This window comes from Macaca nemestrina, chromosome 1, assembly GCF_043159975.1.
Source record: "Macaca nemestrina isolate mMacNem1 chromosome 1, mMacNem.hap1, whole genome shotgun sequence".
In the NCBI taxonomy this organism is placed as follows: Eukaryota; Metazoa; Chordata; class Mammalia; order Primates; family Cercopithecidae; genus Macaca; species Macaca nemestrina.
The window spans coordinates 108,002,543-108,014,278 of record NC_092125.1 but is presented as its reverse complement, the minus strand read 5'-3'; the positions used below and the strand labels follow the sequence as shown (position 1 = coordinate 108,014,278).

Genomic DNA, 11,736 nt, shown 5'->3' with positions numbered 1-11,736 from the left:
ACAGACAAAAAACATATAGTTAGACCATATTTTCTTTTCTTTTTTTTTTTTTTTTTGAGACGGAGTCTCACTGTCACCCAGGCTGGAGTGCAGTGGCACCGTCTTGGCTCACTGCAACCTCTGCCTCCCAGGTTCAAGCAATTCTCCTACCTCAGCCTCACGAGTAGCTGGGACTACAAGGCGAGTGCCACCACACCTGGGTATTTTTTTTTTTTTTTTTAATTTTTAGTAGAGACGGGGTTTCACCATATTGGCCAGGCTGGAGTTAGACCATACTTTCTAACCAGCCTTCTTTGCAGTTTGGTGGGGCTTTGTGACTGAGTTCTGGCCAATGGAACCACTTGGAGGCCTGGCCCAGAACATCTCCCTGTGGATTCTCTCATCTGGCAACTGGATGCCAACACCAAGGGTGATTTTGGAGTCATGTGTTGGAGATGACAAAGCTTTTGTCAGCCAGGTTCCTGAATGACTCCTAGACAACCATGGGCTGGACTTTATTTGAGTGAGAAATGCATTCTATTTGAAGATATGGGTTAAGCTACTGAGATTTAAAGGCTTATCTGTTTCAACATTTGGTTTTACCATACCTAATAACAAAGTCCTTTATAATATGGCCCGGAAGCCTTAATTCTTTGGTAAACCTTCTCTAATCTTGACCTCTTCCTGAACATCCCCTCCACCTACTAGCCTCAGTGGAATTCTGGCTGTCTCGAGACGGGACACCTCTTCTCTTACAGCCGTCCCTGTGGAAGCTGGTCTCACCCTTCTCCTCCCCAGGCTCAGAGGAGCTACAGACTTCTTCTGGATAGCCATTGCCTCCTCCATTGTTCTTCTCCCTCACGGCAAATCTTTTCTCCTTAGAAATGTGTACCAGCCATGTTGCTGTCTTTCCTCCCCTTCCACTGTTCTCATCTGACTCATCCACCATCGCCCCTGGGTTTTGCCAGCTGGCTCCCACCTTCCTTTCTCGTAAGGTTGGTGCCACTCCAGATACCTGTTTTTTACCAGCAGCTGGGCGCTCAGGAGGTCTTGGTCACACATGTACCTGGTACCTGTTTTCCTGATCCCTACAGCAGCTTTTCCAAACCATCCCCCTTCCTCCCAACCTCTTTCCTCACTGATGGCCTTGCCTTCCATTTCACTGGGAAAGTTGAAGCACTCCGGGTTGAATCCCCTCAACTTCCTGTCCTGCTCTGCACTCTACCTCCTTCCTTTCGGTCTCAGAGTCATGCTGACGCTCTCCCATGGCTCCCAAGGCAGCTCTAAGAAAGCTGTTCTGTTGGATGACACCTCTGTCCCTCTTTCTCCTAAAAGTTTTAGCCTCTTTCCACTAGCAATTAAAATACAGTCAAATATCTTTCCTTGAATAACAACAACAGCATTCCTGGAAAGAAGCATCTACATTCATTTCCTCATTCCCTGTTCATATTTTCATCCCCTGTAATCTGGATTTTTGTCCCATCTCCTAAAATTGCTCTGGCAAAGGAAACTACATTTTCTTCATGACCAGATCGAAAGGTCTCTTTTTAATTTTATTATGCACTTACTTATTTTAGTTTCTTATCTTTTTTTGTTTTTGTAGAGATGGGGGTCTCACTTTGTTGCCCGGGCTGGTCTCAAACTCCTGGCCTCAAGCAATCCTCCTGCCTTGGCCTCCTATAGTGCTGGGATTACAGGTGTGAGCCACCACTCCTGACTCAAAAGCTTCTTTTTAATTCTCATCTTCCTTGCCTTCTCTTCAACATTTGATACCGCTGACCTCTTCTTCTTAAGGATGGTCACTCCTGTCCTGTTCTCAGCCTCTTTAGTGGATCCTTGGTCTTCTATCCCAACTTTCAGCCTTAGTGCAACATAAGGTTCTGGTTCTGTTTTTGACCTCTTCCCTTCTTCCCTCCCTCCCCTTTTCCCCTCCCTCCCCACCCCTGTCTTTCCCCTTGCCTCCTCCTCACTTCCACTCTGCATAAGGCATTCCCAGGGGTTTCATGTCACACTTTTTTTTTTTTTTGGGACGGAGTTTTGCTCTTGTTGCCCAGGCTGGGGTGCAATGGCATGATCTCGGCTCACTGCAACCTCTGTCTCCCAGGTTCAAGTGATTCTCCTGCCTCAGCCTCCTGAGTAGTTGGGATTACAGGCATGTGCCACCACACCTGGTTAATTTTTTTGTGTTTTTAGTAGAGATGAGGTTTCTCCATGTTGGTCATGAGTTGAGTTCTCTCGACTCTCAAATCACTCAGATCATCTGCCTGCCTCGGCCTCCCAAAGTGCTGGGATTACAGGCATGAGCCACCGTGCCCAGCCTCATGTCACATTTTATATTGGCTCACAATTTGAGTCAGTAGCTTATCTCTCCGAGCTCCATATCACAATATCCATGTTCCTGCTGGCACTTGCCACATGGTGCAAGTTCCATGGGCACTTCAAGCTCAATGCATGTAAAACTGAGCTCATTGTTTACCCCCATCTCTTTCTGTATTTCTAGTGATAACCACCTGGAAACCCATAAGCCAGAAACTTGGAGTCATCCTAGACAGCTCTTCTTCACAGATCCACGTTGTATAACTAGTGGCAAAGTCCTGCACTTCCTGTATTTGTAACATTTTTCCATATCTCTCAGCTTCGCAGCTCTGACCCCTGCAGGCTCTCTAGTGTAAAGCCTGCAGGGATCTCCTAACCAGCGCTCCTGCCTTCAGTCTTGCTGATGCCTTACTGCCACTGAGTCATCTTTCTAAATAACAAAGCTCTGTCACTCCCCAGCCCAAGCCCTTTAGAGGCTCCCTATTGCCTGCAAGACAAAGTTCCAGCTCTCCAGCAGGGATTATGAAGCCTTCCCGTGGCTTGGTCCTGCCCACCTTATCTTTCTCTGGATGCCTGCCCTCCTCAACACCTTGCTCTTCTCCAAAGCCCCTGTACACTTTCACACCTCTGCTGCTTTGTCTTACTTTCTCTCTGCCTGGGATATCCTCCCCTCCCCTGCCTGCCCAGTGACCAGCACTTAACTTTTGAGACAGTTCAGGAAGAGCTTCTTCTAGAAGATGTTTTCTGATTGCTTTTGTAGAGTAAAATTGCCCCCTCCTTCCTCTGAGACGACGCTGCACTCATGATAGAAGCCAGGGTGGGTGTGGGAGGAGCATGATAGGGCACTCTGTGACTTGGCACCTCGCCTCCGCATTGTGCATCTTGAGGCTGCGGCCCTGTCTTTCACTTCTGGATGCCTGGTGCCTCACACAGTGTCTGACACCTGGCGGGTACTCAGTAAACCTTTACAGTCGGTGCTGAGTGGGAAGGTGGGTATATGGGATGCCCTGGAAGGATTTTTATTTCCAACCACAGAAAGGCCTTGGGCCGAGAATGGGGCTGTGAGACTTTATTTACTCAGAGAAAAGGGTCCTTTCCCTTGCCTCACCAACTGCTTCTTGAGGAAGCAGTTGCTCTTTGGTGGGTCCCAGGCAGGCAGGGAGGCAGTGGGAGGCTCTCCTGCAGGCAGAGTGACTGTTACTGGGGAGACTCTTCTTCCAGCTGCAGCTGAAGGAAAACACCTGCAAGAGAAGGGTGAGCTGAGCTGCAAGAGCTGCACTGAGATGGCAGGAGTTTGATGGACACTCTGAGCATTTGGCTCCAAATTACCCATTACCTGGGTCTTGTCCTTTCGTTACAGGTTGGATAACTCATACATAGAAAAAAAAATCCTAGTTCTGCTCTCCCTCACTTCATCTGTGTCCCCAGTAGGTGCCCTATCCCTCCCCTAAAGAAGCTGGACTGCAGCTTGGGAAGAATCCTTGGCATCTTTCCTTCCTCCTGTTTGTTCTGGGGGTGGGTGGTGGCAGGACAGGGCCTGGGGCTGGGCTGGGGGCTCCTTTACCTGAGGACTTGGTGTAAACTGTCTGCTGGTCTCTGCTGTGGGCGATGCAGGACATGTAAAGCTTCTGGTCCTCAATCTTTCCCACTTCTATGTCCATTACAACCAGAGAGCTCATGGGGATCAAGCTGGGAGAGGAGGCAGCTTAGCCCTTCTTTCATGTGAACCTGGCTCCCCATCCCTTCACTCTCTGTGTCCTCTTCCCTCTCTTCATCCCTCCCTGCCTTGAGGACTCTTAGGTGGCCCTGGGCTCACGGCCTTTTTGTCAGCTCCCAAAGTTGGACAGCAGAGGCTGTGTCCTGGCCAGGGACTAGAGGAACTGCTTGGGAGTGGGCTGGGGAAGGAGAGTGGCAGGCAGGGCTCCCACACCCCAGTTGCTGAGGATGGCCACCCCCAGGGATGAAAAGGGCTATGACTTTGGTCAATGCCCCGAAGGCCCGTACTTACTTTTTGAACCTGATGTTGAAGCTTAGTGTGAACACCCCCTCTCCAGCCAGGAAGGCAGTTTTAGAAAAGGTCTCGTCCATCATGGCTGCCAGGGACCCGCTGTGGGTAAACCTGGGGGTGGGGGTAAGGTGAGGAGCAAGGCCTGGGCTGGGGCCACTGGGCAGACCCCCTCACTGGGCCTTCCCTCCCTCCTGTGGCGACCCTACCTCTCCCTTTCCCTAGACCCTTCCAAACATAGACCTTCAGCCTCAGGGCAGCCAAATAGGAAAGAAGGAAACAGGTGCATCCCATCTGATCAGACCGGTCAAAATCAACTAAGCTTTTCTGGTTTGCTTCAGCATGCTTTTGTAGCCACTGACACTGCATCAGGGAAAATTTTTTTTTCTGATAAAGTTAATAGAAAACATTTTTCTGATTCATTACCTAATTGCTGGCAACAACTGCCATAATTTGGAAGGATGGGCATATACAGGAAATGAAAAAGTCCCTGAACTTTGTGACTCAGTCTTTGAGGCACAACCCTGGGCTGTTTCTCACCTTACCAGTCACTACAGCCAGTGCGGGGCCCACATCTCAAGATAAGTAAATGTGAAACATAACTTATGACCTATCAAGGGCTGGCATGACACACTTCTGTGCAGCATTGCCACAGAAAGCAGAGAGCCCACTTCAGCAGGCTCAGTGCTGAAATTGAGGTGAAATGCTCAAATGCCGCAGACATTTGCTTTATTCAGAATGCACAGAATGGCTGGTCACAGTGGCTCACGCCTGTAATCCCAGCACTTTGGGAGGCCGAGGTAGTCGGATCACTTGAGGTCAGGAGTTCGAGACCAGCTTGGCCAATATGGTGAAACTCTGTCTCTACTAAAAAATACAAAAATTAGACGGGTGTGGTGGCAAGTGCCTGTAACTCAGCTACTCGAGAGGCTGAGACATGAGAATCGCTTGAACCTGGTGGATGGAGGTTGCAGTGAGCTGAGATTGCGCCACTGCACTCCAGTCTGGGCAACAGATCAAGACTTTGTCTCAAAATAAAACAAACAAACAAACGAAAAAAACCCATAAAATGTTCATTCTTGCTTATGCAAGCTTCATGTCAGCTACTTCATGGTTGGCTAATTTGGGGAAAACAGAAAGGCACCCAATTTTAGAATTCAATTAACATCAAACAGATTTGAGTCCCTGATTTTCAAAAGCACAGTCCCAATTCTCCACGGAGCCAGATCAGCTGTGCACACTGTACTGCCATGGGTTACCCTCCTGCTCCTGTGACCAGTGGCTTTTCCAGACCCTTCCCTCCCTGCTTCTTTGGTCTCTACCCACCCAGTTGGACTCCTTGTCCCACAGCTCACTACCTGTTTGTCTTGAGCAAATTGCTAAACCTTTCTGAGCCTTAGTTTTTCCACCATGAATTTCACAATTCCAATCTCAGCGGATTAAATAAACAAATGTTTGCAAATGTAATTTACATACTTCTTTTTTTTTTTTGGAGATGGAGTCTCGCTCTGTCACCCAGGCTGGAGTGCAGTGGTGCGATCTCGGTTCACTGCAACCACCACCTTCCAGGTTCAAGCGATTCTCTCGCCTCAGCCTCCCAAGTAGCTGGGATTACAGGCGCTTGCCACCACGCCCGGCTGATTTTTGTATTTTTAGTAGAGACGGGGTTTCGCAATGTTGGCCAGGCTCGTGTCAAACTCCTGACCTCAGGTGATCCGCCTGCCTCGGCCTCCCAAAGTGCTGGGATTACAGGCTTCTTAAGCACTTCCCTCTCTGCCTCCCAAATTGCTTGAAAGAGGGTGAAAAGAGTTGGTGTCAAAGGACACGTTGTCCTCACTGGCCAACCTGGGGACCCATTGGCTAGTATGTGGATCTACAGAGTAGCTCTTGGCCAGCGAGTAACTCCCCCTTCCCACTCCCCATGGTCTAGGGGCCTCGTGGATACTAATCTCTTCTCTAGACCCCCAACCCCTCAATCCACTGACTAGCCTCAGTGTTGGATGGTCCTCCTCTGCCTCTCTGGCCTCACCTCCATCAGCTCCTAAATAAAAGTCAGCCATGCTTCAGAAGGGAGGGAGTCCATGGCCTGGACAGGACTCCGAACAATTCATAGTATCTGCACATCCTATGGCCAAAGTGACTGAAGGCTGCAGTTGGCATCCACAGCCTCTGGAGGCCCTGACATCTATTTAGTACTCTGGATTCTATTTAACCCCAGTTTAGCCCCTGTCAGGCTTCAGGACCCTAAAGCCACTCCTGCCCTCTCTTGTCTCTCTTTCCCTTGCAGGAGCTCCAGCACCACCTCCAGCCTTCAGTGACCATCTGGAGCAGGCATAGGGATAGAGGATAAGGGGGACAACCATGGAGTGGAAAGGGGAGTGGAGAAAACAGTGGACTTGGAATCTCACCTGCCAGATCCGACTGTCCTGGATCTGACTTTGATAGCAGTGCTGCCTTGGGCGAGTTACTTTAGCTGTGTGCACCTCCATTTCCCCATGGGTAGAACATGGGTTTTGGATAGAAGTGTCTGATAGCTATACTGTGCTTTATGGTTCATGAGCATGCACACATAGGCCCATAATATCATATCTCTGGTCATCCCGGCAGGTAGATATTATTGCCCCAGGTTTCAGGTAAGAAGACTAAAGACCAGGGGTCAAATTGCTTGCTCAGAGTCCCACAGCCAGCAGCAGCCGAGCAGGACAGGAAGTCAGAGTCTAGAGTCCAGATCTTGCCCTCTTCCAAGTGTACCACATTCTTCTCAAAGTGGCCTCTCAGGTCTTTTGTCTGGAAAATTTTGAGACTTTGATGAGGAGCCCTTATCTGCACACTGGGGATTAGGCCAGATAACCCTGTGTGTCCTTCCAGGCCTGGTATTGTGAGGCTGAAGCCCAGTGCCCCACACTCTCATCCTCCCCGCTTAGAGAAAGACGGAGTCTCCAGTGCCAGCCTGATGGATGCTGAACCTGCCTGCTGAGTCAAGCCCAGGAGGCAGCCAAGGTCCTACCAGTGACCTTACCCTGGGGGCCCCTCCAGGTAGGGGCCTGGTTGGAAAAGACAGACCGACTTCTTCTTGGATGGCTGGAAAAAGATGACATACTCAAAGCCTTGTCCTTCCACTTGGATGCACCTGGTGAAGATGCGACAGTCACCCTTGTCTGGGGAGAGATGGGCAGTGTCGCAGCCGGAGAAGGGAGGGCATGGTCAGGATACAGCACCATTTGGTTGAGTCTTGCCTCTGGTACAAGATTAAGGAGAGAAAACCAGAGTACACTGAAGGGGTGGCCTGCCCCTCCACACCTGTGGGCGTTTCTCGTTGGGTGGAACGAGAGACTTGAGAAAAGAAATGAGACACAGACAAAGTATAGAGAAAGAAAACTAGGCCCAGGGGACCAGCGCTCAGCATACAGAGGACCCGCGCCAGCACTGGTCTCTGAGTTCCCTCAGTATTTATTGATCATTATCTTTACCATCTTAGAAAAGGGAAGTGGCAGGATAATAGGATCATCGTAGGGAGAAGGTCAGCAGTAAGACATATGAATAAAGATCTCTGTGACAAGAACAAGTTTAAGGAAAAGTGCTGTGCCTTGATATGCATATGCAAACATCTCCATAAACCTTTTTAGTGCATAAAGAGCAGCATTGCCGCTAGCACCTTGGCGGTTTTCTCCTTTGTCTGTAAATAGAACATACAATCGGGTTTTAGACGGAGATGTTCCATTGCCCAGGGACAGGCAGGAGACAGATGCTATTCTCTATCTCAACTGCCAAGAGGCCTTCTTTCCTCTTATACTAGTCCTCCTCAGCACAGACCCTTCACGGGTGTCAGGCTGGGGGACGATCAGGTCTTTCCCTTCCCTCGAGGCCATATTTCAGACTCTCACGTGGGGAGAAACCTTGGACAATACCTAGCTTTCCTGGGCAGAGGTCCCTGTGACCTTCCGTAGTGCATGTGTCCCTGGGTACTTGAGATTAAGAGAATGGTGATGACTTTTAACCAGCAAGCTGCCTTCAGGCACTTGTTTGACAGAGCACATCCTGCACAGCCCAAAATCCGTTAAACCTTGAGTCACCACAGCACATGTCTCTTTCAAGGACAAGGTTGGGGGTAGGGTCACAGATTAACAGCATCTCAAATACAGAACAAAATGGAGTCTCTTATGTCTACTTCTTTCTATATAGACACAGTAATAGTCTGAACTCTCTTTCTTTTCCCCACAGGACACCAGGTCCACCCCCAGGGAGCCTTCCCTCTGGGAGCAGAGGCACAATTGCTGTCCTCACAGAGCCTTTCCATCTCGGGGAGAAGCATGCAGGAAGTGCCCTGGCTGAGAATGGAGATAGGATCAGGGCCAGGGCAAGACTTTAAGAGACCATAAGCATTGAAAATTGAAAATGTAATTACTCATGTAACTCACATATAATTCAAAAGAATAGTACTAAACAGTAAAATAAGAGCAGAAAATCCATCAAAGTTCTGATTTCTTTCCCAAGACAACTACCACTGCTATATCCTTTTTTGGAAGTACCAAATTCTTTTAAAAAAAATTATGTTGGTATCTCTGCTTTGTTTGTGCCATAAACCCAAGGGTAATCTGTCCCCTGTACCACTCCTTCATCACTAGGCAGGAAGACCACATATATGAGTGAGAGATACACTATGAGGAAGATACACATGCGTGCACGTGCGAGTGTGCACACACACGAAGGTGGAAGCTTTATCATTAGGATCCAATAGGTGTTTCAGAAGTGCTGCTCCAGACCCGGCAAAGCAGGGATGATGTGCAGGGCCTCCAGTGGAAGGGGTGTAGGGTCCAAGGGCTTTCATGGGGTTGGGGCAGAAGGCTTGGAATGAGGCTTGATAGTTAGGGAGGGGCAGTCAGTGAGAAGTCAGGGCGGGAGCTGGGCTGGCTGTCCTCCAGTGGAGACATGCTTGGCTGGGAGCAAAGGTGGGCCCACCAGGGTGTGCTGCTTCAGATGGGAGGAGGGGAACTGGAGACCTGAGAGGACACCCACCGCCTATTACCTGGGGCTGCAGCATGAGGGGTGGAGTTGGACAGCAGGAAGAACTGGGCTGAGAACTGGAAGGCGGTCTGTGAAGTTGCTTCTCAGAGTCTTAGAACACAGGGAAGGGCGGCGGGGATGTGTGTGCTCATGGTCCTATCCTTACCCGAGGAAACTGCCAGTCCAGATGGGAGATTGAGTCCCTAGATGTGGTCTCTGTTAGACTTGAAGGAGGGCAGCTTGATCCAGCCGCTAGACTTGGTCTTCTCCAGAAATTCTTGGTACAGGCACAGCATGTCCAAACACCAGCTGGCATTGGGAAGAGCATCATCCTTCAACTCTGTCTTCTCTGGCAAGAATCTTGAGAACTGGGTAGGAAAAATCAGAATGACTAGACAGCGTCCTGGAGTGGGGCTGCTGTGTGGGCTCAGGACCTCTAAACAGGTGCTCCTGGGTGCTGGGGCTTCTCCATCCCTTCTGCCAGAGTATCAATCCAAGGGAAAGGGCCCATCTTCCTTGCAGGGGGTTTGCGGACCCGTATGGGTGATGGGGCCCAGGGATGCTAAAGAGCAAGGGAAGGGTGGGCAGGGAGTGGGGCCAGAGATGATGGGCATGCTGCTTGATGTACCCCTGTTCTGTTGAAAACATGTGAGCAGTTCTTTAAAGTTGACAACTGCTCATGTTAGCCTCACTGTACAGATGGGGAAACTGAGGGTGAAAGGACACAAAGATAGATGTGTACCCGCCCCCCACCCGCTACACCCTTGTTCTGCTCTCTAATCTTTGCACATACCAGAGATTTCGTAAGTTCTGTGAGTACCTGGTTTTCTGCACGTACCAGAGATTTTGTTTTGCACATACCAGAGATTTTGTAAGTTCTGAGGCAAGGTCACAAGACGTGTTTAAGTAAGATAAACTCTTGCTGCCATAAACCTGCTCTCCCGCCTCAAAGTTTGAACCAAAATATCAGAAATGGCGGGAACCAATCATAGTTAGCCAAATCGCCTTGTTCAAACACTAGCCAATCATATATCTGATTTGTATAATAACTCTATGCCCACTTTTCTTAGACTATATAACACTGCTCAGAGCTCAGTGGGGGAGCTCTCCTGCCCGTCTCGTTTCACGAGCGAGGGAGAGTTCCAGGTTCGAACCTGTAATAAAGATCCTTGCTGCTTAGCTTTGACTCTGGACTCTGGTGGTCTTCTTCGGGGAATAAACGGTCTGGGCATAACAAGGGAATATGGCCAAGGTTGCCAAGCATGTGAATGTGAGAGCTGGTGGTCGCACTAGATGCTGTCTCCTCTGCAGGGCAGGGCCACAGTTGTTGAGGACCACTCTAGCAACCCCCACCTCAGGGGCTACTCCAGCTCTGCCCACTGCTGTGGGCCTGCCTGGGCAGGGTGGCTCCTTTGAAACACGTTTGGGCCCCCACAGAGGTGTTGTGACGTAAGGAAGTCCTCTGTAGCATCACCTGCTCACACACCAGTTACAACTGTAGGCAGCATGTGAGCTGCTTGTCAATGCCACAGACAGGGTCCTCTGTCTGGGGATACCTCAGCTTTGCTGCAATAGTCTGAGTCCCACAGGAGGAAAGCGATTTGTTGGTGGCCACACAAGATTCAGAGCCAGATGCAGGTCTCCTGGTGGTTTTAGTTTTGAATGGGGGCTACTTGGTATCCCAGAGCACCTTCTCTTTGCCAAATCAAATTGCTCCTCCGAACACTGCCCACCTGCCCTGGCCATGGGCTGGGAAGAGGAGATTTGGGGTGTTCCTTAAGCCCTAGGCTTCTGGGAAAACACTGCCCATCTGGCTGAGTTGGGAACTCATTTACCACGGAGTCTGTGGAGGATCCAAATGCTGAGGCAGGGTTGAGTCTGGGCAGGATACGGGGGGCCCCAAGAAGGCCTCTGTGGTGGCCAAGTCTTGCTGCCACCTGGAAGCCTCTCCTTATCATGGCCATGTGCAAGGATCTGGCCCTGCTTGGATGGAGGGTCTTGGCTGACTCCCAAGGAGTGCTTTCAGCTGCACTTGGGGCCACTTCTCTCCCTTGTCGCAGGCTTTCTTTCAGAGCGCTAGGCAAGGCTGGGCTGGCGTGTTGCAACACCCACAGATGCTCAGCGCCTTTAACTGGTCTAAGAGCCCCACCCAGTGCTTGGGGAGGGGCAGATGCTGCTTGGGCATGAAAAGGCAGCAGGACTGGCTTGAGTTGCAAAAGGAGTAAACAAGTACATAAACAAATAGTATGGGGTATATAGAGCCTTGGAGAGCTGCCTGGCAGTTCTGAGGGAAAATCCAAGAATATTTCCAGAAGGATAAGGGAAGCCTGTCCCTTGATTGGAGGGTGCTGGTGGAGTGTTTGTGCTCTGCAGTGTATACCAGACTGAAAACTCTGGTATGATTTTGTGACTCAGAAAACCAACTCACAGCC

At 49.9% G+C, this 11,736-nt stretch overlaps 1 protein-coding gene across 1 annotated transcript; it reads right to left on the bottom strand.

The window, feature by feature from the left end:
* Positions 1-3,492: 3,492 nt before the first annotated feature.
* LOC105497865 (thioesterase superfamily member 5) lies at positions 3,493-11,736 on the bottom strand. The gene is given in 6 exon segments (XM_071068717.1): positions 3,493-3,536; positions 3,860-3,984; positions 4,304-4,414; positions 7,320-7,458; positions 9,471-9,672; positions 11,140-11,736. Coding segments are annotated over 6 exon segments (750 nt in total). The 5' UTR covers positions 11,269-11,736.